The sequence below is a fragment of the Carlito syrichta genome, unplaced genomic scaffold (assembly GCF_000164805.1).
Source record: "Carlito syrichta isolate Samal-C Ts95f unplaced genomic scaffold, Tarsius_syrichta-2.0.1 Scaffold302333, whole genome shotgun sequence".
Taxonomy (NCBI): Eukaryota; Metazoa; Chordata; class Mammalia; order Primates; family Tarsiidae; genus Carlito; species Carlito syrichta.
Genome location: NW_007246429.1, coordinates 596,577 through 618,494, shown reverse-complemented (window position 1 = coordinate 618,494; position 21,918 = coordinate 596,577). Strand labels below are relative to the sequence as shown.

The window sequence follows — 21,918 nt, the reverse complement described above, 5'->3', positions numbered from 1 at the left end:
AGCCCTCCCAGCAGCAGTGGGAGGAGGGTGGCAGGCTTGGAACTCACCTAGGGACCTGGTGGGACTCCCAGCTGAGTAACTTGGGACCGGGACATATGCCCTCTTCTTACTCAGTTCCATCTATAAAATAGGGGCAAGAGCAGCAATAATGTTGGATGGACCAGACTGGAAGTTTTCAAAACTTGCTGCATTTCAGAATCACATGGAAGAGATTAAATCAAAAGAAATATTGTTTCCTGAACTCCACTCCTCATTAGGTGATTCATTAGACCTGGAGAGGACCCTTCCAGCTCCAATTCTGGGGATGGAATTTTGTTGTGAGCCTTTAGCTGAGAATGTTTTACTATGGTGATGGTGCTTTGCCTCCCTGTAGGCCGACTGGCAAAGTCTATGGTTCTCACTCCCCAGTCCCTCAAGGCAGCTAGTCCTGCCCCAAACCTTGATAGAACCATTTGACCTGCAGTAACTTCTCAGTTTCACACACCAGACAGAGCTATGCCTTTCTCTTAGTCACAATACATTTATCTGTAAGCAGAGGATTATTAACCTGCCTTGTCTACTTCGAGGGTCATTTCAAGTTATAAATGAGAGAGTGGAGATGAAATCATTTAGTCAATGATAACGCTTACTAACTTATCTGTAGCAATTGGTCTGTATAACTCAAGGAAGAGGAGAGAGTGAACACCAGTGACAAAAGACCATAGCTGAGCATGATTAACCCCAGTTTGCAGACTGAAGCCCTGGTGTTGCCTGCATTATCACATATGGTTCCCAGTCTGGGAAGAGGAATGGAGAGGACATTAACAAAGGAGAATTTGTTAAGGAAATAGTATCAGGGAGAGACCCAGGCCTGAGGACACTGCCAGACTTAGCCTTTTAAGGAGAGGACTCAGAAGCATATGACAGTCTCTCTAATGCTTTGAAGAAGAGTTTTGGAAAGAAAGAGCAATTTGGCCCTTCCCCCAAGAGAGTAAACTGTGCCCCGTGAGTAAAAATTTCAAAGGCACAAATGTCAGCTAAATAGGAAAATATTGTTCATATAATCAGCAAAGTCCACATCCGGAAGGTATAAGTTAGGGAGATATTGAGCTCCCTGTCGTGGTGGGAATGCAAATATATATTTGGTGTCTACTGTGGAGGATACTATAAAGGAAGTGTTGGGCAAGGATTGGATTCAATGACATTTAAAATTCCTTCCAGCCTTGAGTGTTTTATTTTGTTTTGAGTTGGAGTCTCTGTCCCTCAGGCTGGAGTGCAGTGGCACATTCACAGTCATCATAGCCTCAACTTGCTGGGCTCAGGTGATCCTTCCGCCTCAGCCACCCAAGTAGCTGGGACTACAGGCATGCACTCACAGGCCAAGCTAATTTTTTTTATGTATTGTTCTCGCCAAGTTGTCCAGGCTACAGCCCTGAGTTTTAATGAAACAATCTGGCCAAACACTTCATTTTAAAAATAAGGAAATGGAGGTCCAAGTTGGAAAGTGACTTGCTCACAGCTCCAGAGTTAGTCTCCTCCCAGGTTTGAAAGGTCCAGACCTCAGATACCCAGTTCCATGTTTTTCAACCTCCGTCAAGCCTGGCTTTCTAGGGACTGGCCGTTTACTGCCAGATTTCTCCTCATTTTCTCACCTTCTGTTCTTTCATTTGCTCCCCACCAGGAAACGAGTGCCCAGAGCTACGGCCTCCTGTTCATGGGAAAATCGAACCCTTGCAAGCCAAGTATTCCTTCAAAGACCAAGTGCTCGTCAGCTGTGACACAGGCTACAAAGTGCTGAAGGTGCAGAACTCTGACTGGGAACGGGGAGTGACCAAGCCAGAGAAACTCTGTAGCCCCTCCACCCCTCCATCCCCACCCTGGGGCAAATGGGCTGCCAGAGCTTGTCATAGTTCCAGCATAGTATTTCCTAGGTGTGCCCCATAAAAATTCCAAATGCTCCAGAAATTCCAAAGCAGGTGTCCCAGACTGTCTCACACTTCTGGAAGTCTGTTTGTTTGTTTGTTTGTTTATTATAATCAGAACGTGAGCTGTTTTTTAAAAGTCAGATGCATCCAGTTCTATAATCAGGACTGACAACCATGACAAAGTTCATCAGGCTCATGGGTTGGAGTGGGTAGGGTACCAGGAAAGAAAGTAGGTATTTTAAAGATGGCAGATGGGTACTCCTCAATCTCCTATCCTCTGAAGCAGTGGTTCTTCCAGGAATTTTGGTAGGCTTTCTGAAAAAAATATCACCTCTGAAGTCTCACTTGAGATCAATTAAAGCCAAATTTTTGGAGCTGGGACCAAGCAATTGGTTTTCCTTAAAAAGAGAACACCCAGGTGAGTCTATGGTGCAGCCAAGCTACAGGACCACTGCTCTCAAGGAATAGTTCTAAAGAGAAGCCCTGGAACTAACAGGCTCAGCATCACCTGGGAAATTGCTAGAAATGCAAACTCTTGGGTAGGCCAGACCCACTGAATCAGAAACTCTGGGGACAGGCCCAACAGTCTGTGTTTTAACAAGCCCTCTAACTGATGCTGACCACTTGCTCTAGTTTGTTCTGAAAAAGAAGTCAAGGTTATATTTTTCTCTTCAGAGGCAATGGCCTAAACCCTTCCTTGCACACAGCCCCGGCTTCTCTCCAGAGTATGAACAGAGAATATGAATTCAGCATTTATCTTTCTATCTTCAAGCTTGCCCGTGGAGGCCCATAGGTAGAAAATCCCAGTGAAGGATAGCCAGGTTTGGAACTTTGAGTTGGTTTTGCTGGGAAACGACCCCTGACCCCAACCCCTCCTCCTTCTTTCCACTCCCTTCTTCCTGTTTCTTTCCAGGATAATGTGGAGATGGACACATTCCAGATCGAGTGTTTGAAGGATGGGACATGGAGTAACAAGATTCCCACCTGTAAAAGTAAGGAGGCCCAGTGGATGAATTATAAGGATAATGAGGTCCCCACACTGATGGGATCCAAGCAGAGACCAAGCAGGTGAAAGCGTGGCAGGAGAGGCATTCAACAGACACACACAGTTTGGAAGTAAAGAGTATTAATATCCCCTCTCAGCTGCAGGACTTTAGGATTCCAAAAGAAACCTCATGTGAGCCCCAGTTTGCTTTCTAAATACCGATTTTACTTCAGCCCACCGATGAGTTGCCAAACTTGCCAAAAGAATAGCATATCTCCAGATTTGAAACTGGCTCTGACAATTATTAATTCAGGAAACAAGTTTTGCTCTGGTGTCCAGAGCTAAGTGGCCTTGCAAGTTTCAACATGGACATCAGCCATACCCACTGCATCTTCTGTGACAGCTCATGATTTAAGGCTGTGCAGAAAGGGCTGGGGTCAGCACAGTGAGCTGTGTGAAGCAGAGGACACAGCTCTTCACTGGGGCCCAGAGCACTTACCTTGGCTCTCCCCCTAACCCACTCTGTGACCATGGACAAGATCCTTCACCTCAACTGTAAAATAAAGAGTTTGGAACTAGTTTTAATATTCTAGAATATATGCCAGTAGTTCTAAAATAATATAGTCCATATAAATCATCCATTAAGCTTCGTAAAAATATGAGCTTTCAGCCATTTTCCTGTCATTTTCCTGTCATTTTCCTGCATTTTCCCCCACCCAGGTGATTTCAGTGCAAGACTTATACATAAGGACCCCAATTTTAGAGACTTATCTATGGCAACAGTGATGAGAGGTGGCAGAGTGACAAAGAGTCAGAAAAGGGAGGAAGGTGGGGAAAGGGGAGGATTTTATTGATAATAGATGGGTGAGAAGTCAAGGATTAGGGTTGGTCCCACCTACCTTCATGTTATGATTTTATGTGTAAACTGGAGTGCTGTCCTCTTCTCTTTCTCCTGAATGACTCTGATCCAGCAGGCAGACAAATGCACTAGGGAGATACTCTCAGGCAGTAGGGTTCCCTTAAGGCAAATCCCAGGCAAACCTTGGAAGCAGAATGTGATAATTCTTAGTTTTTCTTTTTCATATGATGATTTGGTTGGAGTCAGAGTCCAGTGTGGGAAAAGGGGAACATTTTATGGCTTCAACAAAGTTTCAACAGATGTTCCCTGGATGCCTGTGCAGAGTTTCTATAGGGAATTCAGAGGAAAATGACAAGGTTCAGACATGAAGGAACTCAAATGCTGGCAGACATTGCACCACCTCCCCTAACACGTGGCTCAGATGTAGTGCTATGACTAAGTTCTAAGCAAAGTATTCTGCATGACCAAGCAAAAGTATTCAAAGAGAAGATTAAGGAGGATGTGAGGTATTCAGGACAGAATCTAGCTTGGGAGTCAGGAAGTTCTGGATTCAAATGCAGACTCTACCAATTGAGTGTCCCTTCTCAACTGACTCAGACTCTGGTGGCGTCAGTTTCCTGCCTTCAAGATTGTTATAAGGACCAGCTGTGTTAATATGCATACCATACCCATGGAGAGCAAGGAATATGTGTAAAAGCTTAATAAAAACGCATTTTTCCCTCTGCCCCAGCCAGTCCCCTCACTAGGAACAGGTTTAGTTTCTCATTCACAATTTTAGAACATAGGAAGCGTTAATAATTTTTTCCTGGATTGATCATTTATCCCTGACTTATGTTAGTATACAAGGGAGGCCCCCCAAAAAACCCAGAGTTTATTTATTTTAAAATGTATATTCATTCTTACATATTTACACTTCAGTCACCTTCAAAGTACTCTCCGTTTGATGCAATACGCCTCCTGAGATACATTTTCCACTGCTCAAAATGGTTTTTGAACTCATCAGTTTTGATGCCTTTTAGTGCTTATGCCATTTCTTGTTACACCTCTTCCACATTGGCAAAATATTTCCCTTTGAGGACGTTTTTATCTGGAGAAGCAAACAAAAAAAGATGCTCGAAGTGAGACCAAGTGAATAAGAAGTGGGGACACAGAGGTGATGCCGTTTTTCACAAAAACTGCTGAATGTTCAGCACAGTGTGGGCAGATGCACTCGTAAATTACCCATCATGAAATAGGCTAACATGTTGAAAGTATCTCCAAAAAAAATTCACTGAAGCCAAACGCAGCCTCTCACAACAACACTAGCTGATACACTGATGCCAGTGGGTTTTTAGAACACTTACTTAGTGGGGAATCCCGCACTACAAGGGGTCCTCCAAAAGATAATTCCAGTTTCTTTGGGTTCCCCCTTGCACAACAGAACACCCTGTCATTTTGCACTAAGGAAAAGGGGAATATTTTCTCTCCCAAATATCACTCTATTCTCCCATAATAAACTGGATTAGGGCTATTATAATTCCTACATAGACATACCCAGCATCTTTGCTCAGTCAGTATTTATTGAGCATCTCTCTATGCCAGGTAATGTGCTAGGCCCTAGGAAAGAGACAGAGACAAGACTGAAAAGCTGAAAGTCCCCAGGATTGTAGGGTAAGGAGCTGGCAACAGATGAGAGATATGCAATGTGTGGTAAAGAAATGTGCACCGGAAAAAGAAGTGGGAATTATGGGCCGTTGTTCTGGTCCTGCCTCCTCCTTGCTGTGGTGCCCTGGACAAGTCCTGCTGAACTCTGAATGCTATCTGTCAAATGAGGGTTTGGATCAGATAAATACAACGCTCCCTCCGGGGCAGAGCTTATAATACTCATGAGCCAGGATGTATGACTGTGCAAATTCTCAGAATGACACAAATTCCACAATCCCAAACTGTTCTTCACACTGGCTATACCTAAGCTATGCATTCTTAATCAATTCTGGTGGAGTGATTTCTGAATTTCCTGCATAAGCTGTTTCTGCTTTGCTTGCTAATTCTCTCTCTCTCTCTCTCTCTCTCTCTCTCTCTCTCTCTCTCTCTCTCTTTCTCTCTCTGCTTCCTTCTTCTGTGTCTCTTGATCCGTCTTTGATCTTCACCATGGTGGCAGAAAGTGAAATCGATTTGGAGAGCGAACTCAAGTCAGAGCAAGTGCCAGAGTGAATGACTGGACCCCACTCAGTGCAGACATCCAGGAATGGATCGCTTACAAGACCCTGGGGTCCCAGAGCTGCTCCACTCCTCCCCACCCACCAACACTCCATTGTCCCTTCCAGTGAGAATTAAAATGGGCAATGAAGGAGGCAACTTGGTCTTAACAGCTGAAGCTGCTGCATGCGTGAGAACAAACTCTGCACTTGAGAGTTTGCCCATTGTTCAAACATGATGCGAGAAAATAATGAAAAAAAATTGTTTGTTTGGTTTTTTTAGCACCTCTAAGTGGCTTGTACTCTTCTCTAAGGGACATATGCTTTTGGTCCTGGAGACACAAGATTTAACATACAATCATGTGGTCTCAAAGTGGGCCCTGTTTTCTAATCCATTCTGCACTTCAAATTTAAATGGGCCTGAATTTGTGGCTTTATGATTTTAAAAATTGTTGCTACTTTCTTAACCCTCATGAGTAGGAAAAACAAATAATAACTCATATGCATCGATTTTTGAGAATATGGACAGCTTCTCATTCACAAAATATTCTTTCTACCCCTACCTAACACAGGGTAGAATTCTATCATGAGAGGGTCTTTTCTCTGGGGCTTACAAGTTCTGTGTTTCTTAAAAATAACTGATTAAAATTTTTTAAAAGATAGGTATCACACTTGAAAGCAGTGGTCCTGTGCTCTGGTGCCATGTGGCATCACTGTGTCCTCAAGATGATAGAGAAAGGACTGTGGAGTGGCAGCCAGAATCTCAGCTTCAGCCTGAACATCATCTGGACACACATGTCAGAGAACCCTTGTGTTAAATTGTGACTACCAATCTATTTGGTGATTAAATGGCCTCTTAGTGAGGGCAGAGTTCTGAGCAGTCTGCAGACTTGAGGTGCCATTCTCAGGTAGAGATGCCCTTGAGAGAAAAGGACTGGCTACTAAAGACAAGTGTCAGTTGGATAAATATATTTAAGCTCACACAATATTAACAGACAGCATGCTTAGTGCAATGGAGGAAATTATAATTTAAGAGGAAGATTTGATATGTACCCAAATAATTGCAATACCAGGCAACATAAGATACACTCCATCAAAGAGACATGAATAAAGAGTTCTGGGACAAGGACACAGCCCTATCCAGCTAGGAGAATTAGAAATGCTTTCAAGAAGTAGTGTTTAATCAAGGCCTTGAGGGCGGCCAGAGCATGGATACAGGGTGCCCAGGCAGCAGGGCTGGCACAAGCAAGACCTGGGAATAGGCGTCAACAGAAAAGAGCATGGTATACTGAAGGGGCTGGTAATTTGGAGCAGGGGTGCCTCAAGGGGAGGGAAGAAGCTGAAGCTGGGAAGAGTGGTTGGAGCCCAATCCCGGGACCCAAGTGCCAGTGTGAGCTGACTGTGTGTAGTTCTCTAGGAAGCCCCTAATATGGCAAAGCACACTCAGTACCACAGGTCAAGAAAAGTGTGCCTGAAGGAAAATAAAAGTTAGCAAGAGGTGACAGTGAAGGCAGGATGTGGGATGGTAAAGCCCATCCCAAAGAATGGTGAGAAAGGCAGGTCAAGGAAGGCAAAACAGAAGGGCATTTTGATTCCTGGTGTGGAGTGGCCAGAGAAAACTTTAGAGAAAAGGTTGAAACCCTTCCAAAAGCAAAGATAATAGACTAGCTGAAGAAGTATGGTCTAGCAAGTGCTGACTGTGCCAGGCAGAGCTACCCAAGGCCCCTCGTAAGGGGAAGCTGCCTCCTGGTCTCAGAGCGACATGACTTTTTGCCTGCCATGGTGGACTTGGGAAGAAGGTGCACCCTCTCCAGTCACTATAACTAAGCCATGTGATCCTCTATTTTCCACTGTTGATCACCCCCTCTACCTGGCTGCAGGACCAGCTTATCAGTGGTCAAAGTTACTTCCTTTGTGTGATGTGAAAGCAATTCCTCCATTCAGAAAATATGTCCCTGCCAGCAGCAGCCACATTAACAGACTCTCAATTGCCTGGCTGTCTGGCCATATCTAAGACTAACCCTGGAACCTCTCCACTAGAAACTAGGGAGTTAGACCTTGAGGACACTTTAGGCAAAACGAACTACTAGTAATACCAATATCCAGGCACCAGTCAATGATATTTTTCTTAAAAATAAAAAAAGAGGAAAAATCTGCTTTGAGTATCAGCAGGAAAATGAATTCAAAACTGTTTATAGTTTTACATAATAAATATTATTGCCTTTTCTTACCCTAGTGTTGAACTTCACATGTTTACTTCACAAAGTAAAAGAGTGTCTCTACTTTTGGGTGATCAAAACAAACGGGGTGATTTGTCCAGGGGAATTGGAGGCCAGGACAAAACTAATTTTCTTGGCCTTGGACTTCTTTGTGGGTAAGAAGTTCCTATATTTACTCCTTTCATCTCTTTCCGCCAATCTGGAGTGTCTTAGAATTATCTGTATTTTAAGTTAGATAATTCTCTAGTCAATCAAAAAGATGAGTTTGGAGTCCTAAGGTTAAGAACACAATGTCTGAATAGCCCTCAAGGGTAAATTGCCCCTCACTGTTTCCCAAGATGAGCAGGTGAAATTTGGAAGGAGGTGGAACTTTGGAAATTCTTCCAGGCCTTTAGAAATACTGACAATTGATGTTTACCATTAGACAGCTAATATCTAGTATGGGTCATTTAACTGGAAAACAGATATTTAAGAGTTGTTAGTTCCATTTACTAAAACAGCACTGAGTTTGAAGTCAGATCTAGTTCTTACTCTGACAATAACTTGCTGTGCGACCTTAGACTAATCAAGTCTCTTCTCTGGGCTCACCTGTGAAATAAAGAAGATATTCTAGATTTCCTACTTCAGGTTTGTTTCCAACTGTAAAATTCTATGACTGCTTTATGATTCTTTGGTTCTGGTATAGGCTGTTATGCCTAAGATTAGGATTTCTTTAGAAATGAGCATCACCTGGCGAGAGGAGGCAGTGACACACTGGGTCCTCAGTCTCTGATGTGGCCATGAAAAGACGCCCTGACTCTCGGCTGATTCGCGCTGGACTCCATCAGTGCTGGCAACTCCCCTAAGACCTGGTTGGACTGGCAAGCTCCCCCAAAGACCATCTCTGAGGAGCGGGCATCTTTGCTCATGTCCTATATACTGGGACTACAGCCAGCCTCAACATCCAGCCACCAACAACTGGAGAAAACAAGCAGGTGAAGACTAGAATCTGGTCCATCCCTGGCCCCACCTCCTGCCTTCCATGGTCAAGTGAACAGCCATCTTGCAGGGAGGGGCTGTATATTCATGCAGGAGCTGTGTCTTTGGTTGGTTGGTTTTGTTTTGATGTGCCAAGCTCAAATGTAAACACAGGAACAGCTCTTACTCAGCCTATGATTGGGACTTGGAAGAATAGAATATTCTTTGGCTCATGTCAGTCAGAATTTTCTTACTGAGCCAAGAGCTTCATGCTTGGACAGAAAAGGCAGACAGGATTGCACAATAGAACTAGAAGTAAAAAAAAGGGGGCCATGGTGGACAAGAGACTAGAGTCTGCTTAAATCTAAGCAGACCTGCCTCTGTTCTGAAATTGATAGCAGGCCAGGTAAGTTGACCACAGTTTATTACTGTAAGGGATGGGAGTGACCCCCAAATGATAAAATGGTAAAAGGGCCAATGGTAGTTGCACAGGTTGTACACTGCACAATTCCAGAGGCACCATTTAGATAGACTGTAATTTTGCTCTCTGGAGTTGTGTGCAGTGCACAGCCTGCACATCTGTATGAGACAGTACCATCAGATAGCCAAAAGAGGAATGGCGAAAGGTAGTTGAAGGATCTCACACCCTCTGTCTCAGTTGTAGACTGTGGAGCCCCAGCAGAGCTGGAACACGGGCTGGTCACCTTCTCCACAAGGAACAACCTCACCACGTACAAATCTGAGATCAGATACTCCTGCCAGCAACCCTATTACAAGATGCTTCACAACATCACGGGTAGGTCCTCCATGTTAAACCACCCCACCCCCACCTCATACTCTCTGGAACCCCAAAGCGAGGGTGGGGGCTGCAACAGCTCTGAAAGGAATAATTGCTTACAAGTGCCAAGGGCCTTGTAACACAAAAGATGTCCTGTCACGCATCCCATTCGATTCTCATTTCCCGTTAGCTCATGTTGTTGTGTCTATGTGGAGAGGCAAACACTGAGCCTTGGGTCCAAAATCCAAGATTTTCTGCTTTTAACTTTAAATCTAGCACTGATTTTAGTAATGAGAGTAGATCTTGCTGGAGTCTGCTTAAGTCTAAGCAGACCTGCCTCTGTTCTGAAATTGATAGCAGGCCAGGTGAGTTGACCACAGTTTATTACCATAATGGATAAGAGTGACCCCCAAATTGGGGCCAATGGTAGCTGCCCAGGTTGTGTACTGCACAGTTCCAGGGGCACCATTTAGATAGATTATAATCTTGCTCTCTGGAGTTGTGAAGGCGTCATCCATTGACACAACTAAGGGAAGAAATGAGAACCTCAACGAAGTTGGGGTCTTCCAAGATAAACTCCTTCAAGTTGCCTGAAGCTGGGCTGGGATTTTCACAAAATGGCCAGTGTTGCTGCTCCAGCTGGTCTCTGTTTTGGCTCCTGGCTGAGTTTAACATCTGACCAGACTAGACCCATTCAGCAGGTAAGAGTTCTTTCTTCAAAGACCTGATCCCCTGATATGCTCAGGGTCCAGGAAGGATGGGGAGTGAGGAGTAGACCCTCTGCCTCATGTGATAGCTCAGCATAACCTGACCAAGGCTTAAGCACAACCATAGCTGTCCCCATTCCAAGTCTCATCCATGCCACTGGCAGTGAAACTCCTAGCAGCCCCAGGGGTTGAGAAGCAGCACACAGGCCAAAGGGCAAAGAATCAGCAAAACCCAGTCCATTGCCTTGGGAGGAGAAACACTTAGAGACATGTCCCACCTTTCCCTGCATTGTGGCACTCAGACACCCTCTCACATCTACTCACCGTTCCCGGCAGAGAATAAACTCGCAGGAGAAGGTCAGGCCCATCAACCCTGTTTTGTGGCATGCAAGCACTAAGAACATTCTCTTGGTTTCTCTAAGCCTCCAACTTCTTACTAATCAAAGAGGAAAGAGTGATAGAGAGCTCTCAGAACTACTGTAAGACTCTAATGAGATGTGGCCACAAATGTGGCTTATTAAAGAGTGTGGTAATCAGAAAAGAAAGAAAAGGGCATGTGTGCCACAGAGAACGGTGTGGACCCAGGTCTTTGTGACTAGTGAGAAGGAGGCGGCCACAAGGGCCTGGGCAGCATGGGCAGGCAGGGGAGCAGCCCTTAGACAGGCAGGAGTCAGATTGCACAGAGCCTTGACACTGTGCTGAAGAGTGCAGTATTTATTTTTTAGGACAATGGGTAGTCACTGGTAATTCTGAGCTGAGGAGGAACACAGTCAGACTTCCAGTTTAGAAAGATTCTTCAGGTTGCAGAGAGGCTGGCTCAGAGAGAAAGGCATCAGAGAGACCATTTGGAAGACTACTCCAATGACCCAGAGTAGAGGAATTAAGGACCCAGACCTACTTTCCATGTTCTCTAAATCAACGATCCTTTCCCTCTTCTCCAACCTTCTTTCACCCACTCAGGTACATATGCCTGTTCTGCCCAAGGAGTCTGGATGAACGAAGCACTGGAGAGAAGCCTGCCTACCTGCCTTCCAGGTATCTTACCCTCCAAATGCTCTGCCTCAAGGTTTCCCATCCAAGGACATAGGGCCCCAGGTCCTCTGGCTGCTAACAGAGAGATGATGCTTTGATTGTTTTTTAAGAGATATCTTTGAAAAGTTAAAGGTTAGAAAAGTCCTGCTTCACACCTTCTCAAACCAACCAGCCTCTGTATTCTGCCTGCTCTCTTCTTCCTTCCAAGAGCCATCCTGTCTCCACTCTGTACAGTTCTGCTCTCTTGCCACCAGGTTTTCTCATCTAACACAGTTTGTGTGTGTACCTACAGTTGTGCTGGGGAAGTCAAAGGAGAGGGAAATCAAGGAGGGGACAACATAACACAAATAACAAGTAATTATAGAACCGAGTAAGACATTCCTCCACAGAGCAATGTGTTCAAGTCTTTCTGATCGCTGTATTCCCCATGGTTTACCTACTGACTCCACTTTAAACTGGAAAGGAAATTGTGTAATAACAGCAAATGTCACTGTATAGAGATGTGGGGAATCTTTGCACAGTGATTTACCCTTTTTTTAAAAGCAAGAATAGCAGCAGTTAAATGACATAACCACTCAATATAGCCCTGAGAAACATGGAAAATTAAGTGTCCATTCTAATTCCATCTGCATGTTTACACAAACAGCAGGAGCTTTGCAGTATGCTTAAGAATTGGGCAGTATTTGTATTTTATTTTACTGAATTTGAGCACTGGGTAAACTGAGATAGGGTGTTATATTAATGGTACACTTCAGCAACCCTCCATATTCTCTCAGTAGACTTCGCCATATTAGATTAGACAGTAGAATGGAAAGCCTATCAAGTTTTCTACCACTAATCCTTAAGAAGTGATGAACTTTTTAGTGTTTGGGAATCATTTGGAGCTATCACAGGCACTATGGGATCTCATAGAAGTAGGAAGTAACTACAGCTGGTTGTCCATGAGTGAAAGGGTGAAAACTGACCAGGAAGACTTCACGTAAAGAAGTCTTTATGCTAAGAAAAAACTCATGAGGAGGTGAAATAAGGGTAATGTCATCCCACCCACACTCTGCTGATCCCACTCACCTCAATTAGGCTTGCTCATAAGCACACCTAAGGACTTCAGGCAGGGAAGACTCAAAGAAGAAGGGAATGTTGGAACTGTGGCAAACCAGCAAATCAAACTCCCATTGTGTTAAAGTAATATGTGAGCCAAAGAAAACTAAGGGTGAGTTCCATCATGGGAAGCCATGTTGCAGCTTCTGGAAGAAGAAGAAGCAGTGGACTGGGAGTCAGACACTTGGATTCTAATCTTGGTGCTGCCATCTCCTAACTGTGATCTGTGGTAAATAATCTCACCTCTCAGGAGCTGGGATTTCATCCCTCCTCAGAAGTGAGGGAGCAGGACTGGGAGTTCTACAACATTCTATATCTCTTTTTTTTTTGAGTTGGAGTCTTGCTCTGTTACCCAGACTGGAGTGCAGTAGCATGCTCCCGGCCACCGCAGCCTCGACCTGCTGGTCTATGACACTTAATGGCCAATATCGTCTGTGTTTGTACAAAACATCCTGGATATAATGAGACATGGAATTATTTTAATACCCAATGTTGGGAAGAATAATGGTGTATCATTGGGCTAAGCCAGAAATTTCTAAATAACACTGAGATTAAACCAACGTAAGCCAGGATAGAGAAAACCATTTCATCTACTGTCATAATGCCTATCTTTCTAGGGGGTCTGCTAGGCAAATATTTGCCCTCTTATTTTACAAATGAGAAAACTACGAATAAGAATGGTATAGTGATTTGTACAAGGCTGCCCCCGGAAAGTTAGGGGCAGGGCTGGATGGTGAACCCAAGACTTTTGATGTAAACACAGGTGATGTTGAGCCATTCTTTGACGATGGTCATGTGTCATGACCTCCTCATGAACCCAGAATCCTAGAGTATCATACTTTTGGTTTAAGTACTCTCCCTCAGTACCCACTGTCTTCTATAGCCCAAATCTGGCTTCAGTACAGTCAAAACTATAGCATTTCAAGAAGATTCTTTTGTCCCAGGAAAAACTAGGGAGTGTGGTAGTGGCCAGTAAGAATAATCCCATTTCAGTACGCTCTTCCAAAGGCTGGCTGCATCATTCAACCTCTTGAAAGAACAAGAACACATCAAGGAGATAAACTGATTTTAATGGCGATATACAGCTAGAGTAAAGAGAAACAGGTTCCACTTCTGGGTCTGCCACTAGCAACTTTTGAGTAAGTCACTTGCCTTCTCTGAAGTTTCATTTTTCCATCTGTAAATTAGCTGTTCTCCAAAATTTCTCCAGCTCTGATCTTCTGTGACCTGGTATAGTCACTGGCACCTTGGTTGAAGAAAGGCACCATTGAGCCCTGGCTTTGTTGTGACCAAGGATTGAGCCACAGAGACGTGTCTCTCACCAGATAAGGGCCTTGCATCATGAAACGAGTTGTTGTGTACAGCCAGTCACAGACCTGGTTACTGCTTGTAATTGGGATGCTGGCCCTCAGCTTTGAAAGGCCAGGCCACAGAGAATTACAAAGGCCAATTCACATCTGACCTGGAATGAATTACAGGATATCCCAGGATCGTGCAAGAAGTATTTGGAATCAGGAAGAAGAGAATATGAACAGCATTAGGTTGCTGAGAAAACAAATGCTCCATGGTCTCTAAAAAGTTATTGAAAACATCCAGGTCAAGGAATGTAACTTGGCCATTTGCAACTAGGAGGAAGTCCATGCTCACACAAGGTTTACCTCCCAGGCCCAAGAAAGCCTGGGAAGAGCCCATGGGAGCTTGTTCTTAGCCAGCAAGGGGCTGGAACTGAAGACCTGTTCATGGGCCAGAGGCATTTGGCTGCAGGAGGCTGGTGGTACATGTTCACACTCAGGGTGCAACTCAGTGGAACGAAGTTTGCTCAGACCTTTCTCCCTCCCCTTAAGGTACTACATGGCTCCTGGGTGCAATGATGAGTGGCCCAGAGCAGGGCAGGGTCCATGCATCATTGCTCATAGATTATGCCACCTTTCCCCAATGCTGGATGCCCTAGGCCTTAATCTTTGGGTACCAATTGATAGCATGAGTCATTTTAGATGGAGCAAAAAAAATTTGAGGACCCATGACAATGGTCTTGATACGTAACAAGGTAGTATGGAATACAGGGCAATCCATCTTTCTTAGAATCTAGTTAAGCCCCTGCTATTCATAGCATGTCACCTTGGGCTAGTCATGTAACCTCTGGAGAATTTTACTCACCTATAAAATGAAGTGGCTAGGAAAAATAACATAAAAATCAAAGGAATTTGGAATTTGAAGGTTTCTTGGAGACTTTCCTCACCAACTGTCTCATTTGGCAGATAAAATAATTGAAAGATTTACTGATTCAGAATTGTATGGGTAACAGAAGAAAAAAACAAGGTCAGAGCTCCTGGTATCTTCATTTCCAGCCCAGTGTTGGCTGTCACCTGCTAGGTGATTTTTTAGGTTCCTTCCATCTCTCCATGCTCATGAACATGGAGAGAAAAGTTTTCAGATGTTCCCTAGTTAGCCACAGGTTGTTTTTTCCTAAGTGCCCAAAGCATGAACCACTTCTGGGACAAGACTTGCCTTTCTAGGGAAAAAAGAAAAATGACCACTGCTAGGGATAGGCCTAGTTATAGATGATGCAGGACAAAAGGGATCTTAGTCACAAGTGATTCAGGAAGGAGAAGACCCCCTCATGAAATGGTCTGATCCAGAGAAGACCCAGATACAGAAGGAGCAGACTGGAGATAGGCCAGACTAGAGAGACTTAGACCCAAAAAGAGCCCGGGAATCTCTCTCCCAGGCCAGCATGATCCAGGCAGGTTAGGGTTCCATGGTGGCATAATCTATGCTGGGGGAGATATGAATTTCTCTTAGTGGCTCCTTTCATATGACTGACCTGACCAGTCTCTGTCTCTTGTCCCTGCTTCCTCCTTCTCCTTGCAGTGTGTGGTCAGCCCTCCCGCTCCCTGCCAAACCTTGTCAAGCGGATCATCGGGGGCCGGAATGCTGATCCTGGCCTCTTCCCGTGGCAAGCCCTGATAGTGGTGGAGGACACCTCAAGGGTACCCAATGACAAGTGGTTTGGGAGTGGGGCCCTGCTCTCCGAGTCCTGGATACTCACAGCAGCTCATGTGTTGTGCTCTCAGCGTAGAGACAACACGGTAATACCAGTCTCCAAGGAGCATGTCACCGTCTACCTAGGACTGCACGACGTAAGGGACAAATCAGGGGCAGTCAACAGCTCAGCTGCCCGTGTGGTGCTCCACCCAGATTTCAACATTCAGAGCTACAACCATGACATAGCTCTGGTGCAGCTGCAGGAGCCTGTGCCCCTGGGGCCCCACGTCATGCCTATCTGTCTGCCAAGGCTGGAACCTGAAGGCCCGGCTCCTCACATGCTGGGCCTGGTGGCCGGCTGGGGCATCTCCAATCCCAACGTGACGGTGGATGAGATCATCAGCAGTGGCACACGAACCTTATCAGATGTCCTACAGTATGTCAAGTTGCCTGTGGTGCCACACGCTGAGTGCAAAACCAGCTACGAGTCCCGCTCGGGCAACTACAGTGTCACGGAGAACATGTTCTGTGCCGGCTACTACGAGGGCGGCAAGGACACCTGCCTTGGAGATAGTGGGGGGGCCTTTGTCATCCTTGATGACTCGAGCCAGCGCTGGGTGGCTCAAGGCCTGGTGTCCTGGGGGGGACCTGAAGAGTGTGGCAGCAAGCAGGTCTATGGGGTCTACACTAAGGTCTCCAACTATGTTGACTGGGTGTGGGAGCAGATGGGCTCTCCACAAAGTCTGGGGGAGCTCCAGGTAGAGCGGTGAGCTCACTTACATCCTCAGGGTCTGCCTACCCTGCCCCAGCCTGAGTGAGGCTACAACACACACTTCCGACAGCACACTCCACATTACCTACCAGACCAAATGGGATGGAGCACGCTGACCTAGTGGGGTGCCCATCCTCCTGAGACAGCCCCCGGGACCCTGAGAGATAGCAGTGGGGGATAGGGAAAAGGCTCTGGCAAGAGACCTGGGTCCCTGAGCTTGTCCAAGGCCCTTCCCCTCTCTGGGCCTCCCTCTCCCCAGCAATATGATGAGGGAACTGGAGCAAGGCCTCTGGGCCAATCCCGGCACTCCTCTCCAGGCCGAGCTGAGTGGCCCAGTGGCCTTTCTTCACTCCTGACTACTTGTCACACCTATTGATTGGTTCCACTACTGGTGCAACTGAGCTTGGACTTGATCATTAGAAAATGATTTCTTAACAGTGAACTCAACTCTGCATCTATATATTTTCCTAGTTTCTCCCTTTGGGACTAGACCAAGTCTAGGTAGATCCCCCTAGGAGAAAACCATGCAGTTTTGGGAGCTGGCTCATAGCCTGGAGGCCCCTCCCTCCTAGTGTGGTGCCTTGGAGCACTTTCATTCCTGGAGGTTTGCTCTCAAAAGCTTCTTGCAGTCAAAGACTTATCCCTGTGTTCCTCCTTAAAGGAATTTCAAAGGACAAAGAGAAAGTTGTGAGGGTTTGTGGTGATGAGTAGAAGAAGAATAGCAGCAGGAGCTTCCCCACGTCTTAAATTCCTACTGTAGACTCAGAACACATTTGGGTCCATATGCCACCCTAGAATACCAGCTGACACCATGGGGTGTCCACACTTGCTGCTTCCAGACAAGCACAAAGCAAACTTTCAGCCTCAAAATGTATCATCTAAATGATACCTGAGCCCCAGCGCCACATGTGGAGACTTGGCCAGTTACTTGGAAAAAGAAAAGAGCCGCTCTGTGTCCTCTGTGCTTTGGAGCAGGAAAACGGAAGAAAGGGTGGGCTCAGGACAGTAGGAGTTGTCCAAATCCTGCCATGCTGCCCAGCATCCCTGGGGCCTGAGCCGGGCTAAGAACCCACCTAGTAGGATATTCAGAGGGATCCATTCCTTCAGCTTTTAGGGGCCAGAGATCAAGGGAAGCAGTCTCACTTGTGACAGGCAGGAAAAGAGATGGAATGCCAAGAATCCTGGGTTCTAGACCCAGCTCTTCCCCCAACTAGCTGTATAACCTTTGACAGATAGTTTTCCTTGCCTGAGCCCCAGTTTCCCCAATGGTAAAAAGAAGGCATAAAATGCCCCTCAAGGTCCTTCTAATTGTAGCACTCAGAGCTTCCCTGAGAGCCCCTAGCCTTTCTGGCCTCTCAGGGCTGGTTGTCCTCCTTTCTCCCTGGGGCCCGCTCTCCTGGGCATCTTCATCAGACAAAGACACCAGAGAAGCCCCGAGAGGGATTCCAAGAGAACAATTGGAAAGTGTCCACTTTTTCAATTGGTTCATCAAAGCACACTCCTGTGTTTATAAATGGCATATGTAGAAGAGGCTATATTTTGTATTTTTTTATATCACTTGCTTCACTGCTTTGTAAGGGGTCTGCACTGTTTCTCTTGTCAGGGGTCTAAAGTGGAAATAAACCCTCTGCAGATAACCAACAGCCTTGGTTTGGGAGTTTGGTTATTGTTGCTGACGTGTATTTGTTTGTTTTGACTTTTTAAAAAGAAATTGGCCCCTTCATCAAGCAAAAATCTCCTTTGTTACAGAAGAAGTACAGTTTTTGGTACCTGGACATCATCCAAGAAGAAGTAAGGACAAAAGGACTTGGTTATTGATATGTCTCCTTCTCAGAGCTGTGTGTTCCTTCATTTAAGTGCCTGCCATTTAGGTCCTTGACTTCAAAGGGCTCCAACTAGCATGCGAGACAAGGTTGTGTGCATATAGGACTTACAGAAGCAAAAGGAGCTAATGAGGAATAGAGATTTAAGTACTACAGGAACTTAAAGGAGAGAATGATTTCACACAACTGGAGGGGAATGGAATAGCTTTGCAGAGCCTTCAAAGGATGCACTGGGAGATTGGAGGGAAGAAGCAAAAGGGATAAAGGAATCAAAGCATGAAAGTGAGTCATGATTGGAGTGGAAACAGTGGGCATTGCAAGAGTGGGAAGAGTCTTAAAATCCATGCTGCATTTGGACTCTGTCCTTGAACCAGTTACTCTCTAGGTTTGGAGTACATTAGAATCACCTGGGATGCTTACTAAAAATGCAGATTGCTGGGCCTCACTGACTGGAAATTTTGAATTCAGCAGGTCTAAGGGCAGGCAGCATAATACAAAAGTGCAGGGGAAGGGGGTAAGCTAGGGAGAGTAGTTGTGAAGCTACTGCAACCGTCCACCAGACCTGAGGCTGTGACAGTGCAGACATGGGGCATGGCGGTTTAAATCCAATTAAGTGGTATATTCAGCAAGGCTTGGCCTACAGGCACCTCTTGAAAAGGTGTGCAGGGGGCAGCATAAGCTAACCTGAGAGTGAGGGCTCACCATGAGACGCACTCATGCTTTTGGTTTATATCACAATAAAAATATCATGTTTTTTATACTATTAAAAATTTTGAAAAGCCTAAATTATGCTTTATATATTGCTGGTTTCAAGGACTGTCATGCCTCAAGTTTTGTAACCATTTCCATCTTCCTCTAGACATTTGGACGTTATGTTGCGACATATTGAGACACTGAGGTATCATGAGGTTACATGGGGAGCACATTGTGACATGGAGTGTGGGAGACACAATACCCTCTGCTTCTTCTGGTGACTTACTCCCAGCTTAGTGACTGATTGACTGTGGGGCTTAAGAAAAGGAAGGCAACAAGGATGTGGTTGGCACAGACATTAACAGACATCTGGAATAACAAAGGGGAGAAGGTTGGTGAATGGTGGAGACCTGGGCTTGGTTTCTTTATGTTTGAAGAGTTTATGAGCAATCCAGCTAGAAATATAAGCAGGTAGTGAAGAATAGTGAGTTTCAGAGGACAGGACAGATTTAAAACTGAAATTCATCAGCATATGGATGAGATGAATGTGTGGAGGTAGAGGGTATCATCTAGTAGAAATTTGCAGAAAAGAAAAGGAAGCCAAAGTCTAAGGCTGAATGAGGGAAACACCAGCATGAAAGGCATGAAGAAAAGAGTGGTCAAGAAAGAAATAGACCAAAAAGAAAGGGGGAAAAAAGCAAAAGAAACAAAAGAAGAAAAGTGCTTCAGGAGTCAAGGAGGGAAAATTGTTAAGAGGGAGGAAATAACCAACAGTGTCCCCCACTGCTGCTAAGAGTTCAGTCTAATAACTCCAATATAAAAGTTACCCAGAACAGGGACCAAGTTTCCATTGTCATCTCTGAGGGAGTATACAGGCAGCAGACTCCAGGCTAGTGTTTAAAATCTCTAACATTTCTCCATTCCTCTGTCTCCTCTCTCTCCCTTGTCCCTCTCTCTCCAGCACTCTCAGTCTCCCAGAGAGCATCTTTTAGCTCTTTCCTGAGAGGCAGGAAACTGCCCTTGTATCCTCCCTTCCCTGTGACTTACAGTAAAAATTGTATGCTCAATTCTCCATGTTTTGGTTCCTTGAAATCTACAAATCTGTTATTCTTACCATGAAGCCTGACTCTTCAAATGAAAGTCTATATATCCAAACTTTGGCTTTTGCTTTGCTTTTTCAAAAGTCAAAGCCATATCCAGACTTCAGTTAGAACAGTGGATGCTCCAGCTTCAAGGGTTGAAGTGCAGCAGGGCAAGGAGAACTCCTAAGGTTGAAAAAACAATCAGAGATTTCAAAAGTAGTATCCTCCTAATGTACATAAATATCACTGCTGAAGTTCCATTTACGGTCCCAGAGGCATTTTATCTCCATCTATGCTTGTAGGTCTAGTAATGGCTACTTATTTCCAAGTTCGTGCAGTGTATGGCACTTCCTTCTTCTGAATCCACCTCCAAAGGAGAGGGAAGAATGTGGGGACTGAATGTGAGCTACTTTTTGCAGAAGATTTACTAGGGAAGAGAGGAGAAGGAGAGACTGTGGAAAGAATAGGAAACAAGGAAATGGAAGTTTATTTTAGGCTGATAGGTCTTGACCATGTTTTAGAGGTATAGGAGAAGGAGACAGAAAATAAAGGAGAGAAGCAAGAATCCCCAAGGCCAGGTCCCTATGGGTTTAGAAGTGAGGAGATCCAGAGTGCAGAACTAGTTCTGAAGAGATGAAAGTTTACAGGAGGAGGAGATAGGGGAAAGGATGGCTGGGGGAGTTCCCACCCAATGGGCTCTGAGCCTCTGCTGGGAACGGGAACAGGGCCTCAGCTTGGGGAAGCTGGCCTAGGGTAAGTAGAAAAATGGCAGGAGAGCTGAAGATACGTTAAAACTGTAATGCATTGATCTATGATTTTCTCCAGCCTGGTGACAACTACAAAGGTAGCAGATGACATCCTGGATCCAGAGAGTTGGGAGTCAAGAAAGTCAGAATTATAGTCTTGCCACTACTTATAGAATAGTTTTCGGCAAGTCAATTCCTTTCTCTAGACTTCAGTTTCTTTAGGTATATGATGAGAGTGATAGACTACATGGTCTCCAAGGACTATTCAGCAGCAATGTGTGTGTGTGTGTGTGTGTGTGTGTGTGTGTGTGTGTGTATGTGTGTGTCCCCAAGACAATGAAAACAGGGGACAAAGCAGGCAGACACTTGTTGTGGGGAACTTCAACCCCTCAACGCCCTGAGAAGAGTTTCTCTTAGAAGATGAGATTCTTGTGGAAGGAGCATAAAGATTCTTTATTAGTCAGGACTCTTTCATTTGTAAGTGACAGAAATCAGTATAAACAGCTTAAGGAAAAAAAGAGAGAGAATTTATAGGCACACGCAACTGAAAAGGCCATACCAAAAGGCTTCAGGTATGGTCAGATCAAAGGGCTCAGATACCACGGTGCAATCTCTCTCATGCCCGCTTCACCTCTCATCTTTCAACTCCACTTTTCTCTGGGTTAGTGGCATCTTTCTCTGCATTCTCTTCATGAAATGATTATTGGTGTAACTGGGCTTAGCGCCAATAGCTTAGCAACCCCAGCAGAGAATGATTTTCTAATAGGTTTAGCAAAATTCCCAAGCCAGGCTTTCATTGGCCTGGCTAAGGTCACATTCCCATCTCTGAACTTTTGTTCTAACCAGGAGCTACATCAAGTCGATTAGTCACATTCCTATCCCCGAAATCAGAGGTGAGGTCAATCCAATTCCAGCTGCATAGACTAAGGATGAATAAAGTGCAAACCCCAAAGCAAAATTAGGATGCTATTATTTGAATGGGCAATGGATGCTGGGAGATCAAAAGAACAGATGTTCCAAAGAGGGTTGTGAGTTGGTAGCTTTGGCAATGGGCACGATGGAGCCTAGTGTGTGATCTGTCTGTCCCTCCTTTGGCTGCAG

General features: G+C 45.1%; 1 protein-coding gene across 4 annotated transcripts in view; it reads left to right on the top strand.

The window, feature by feature from the left end:
* The window catches only part of MASP1 (mannan binding lectin serine peptidase 1), a 73,173-nt gene that overhangs the window by 43,258 nt on the left and 7,997 nt on the right, over positions 1–21,918 (top strand). The window contains exons 6-10 of one of the 4 annotated variants that reach the window (XM_008056375.2): positions 1,661–1,779; positions 2,818–2,896; positions 9,760–9,897; positions 11,547–11,621; positions 15,588–18,116. In XM_008056375.2, coding sequence (XP_008054566.2) covers positions 1,661–1,779; positions 2,818–2,896; positions 9,760–9,897; positions 11,547–11,621; positions 15,588–16,471 — 1,295 coding nt within the window. In that variant the 3' untranslated portion in view covers positions 16,472–18,116. Of the gene's footprint in view, positions 1–1,660; positions 1,780–2,817; positions 2,897–5,888; positions 6,211–9,759; positions 9,898–11,546; positions 11,622–15,587; positions 18,117–21,918 lie in introns of those variants that run through there. The other 3 variants (XM_008056372.1, XM_021711515.1, XM_008056376.1) reach the window with 3 other exon arrangements.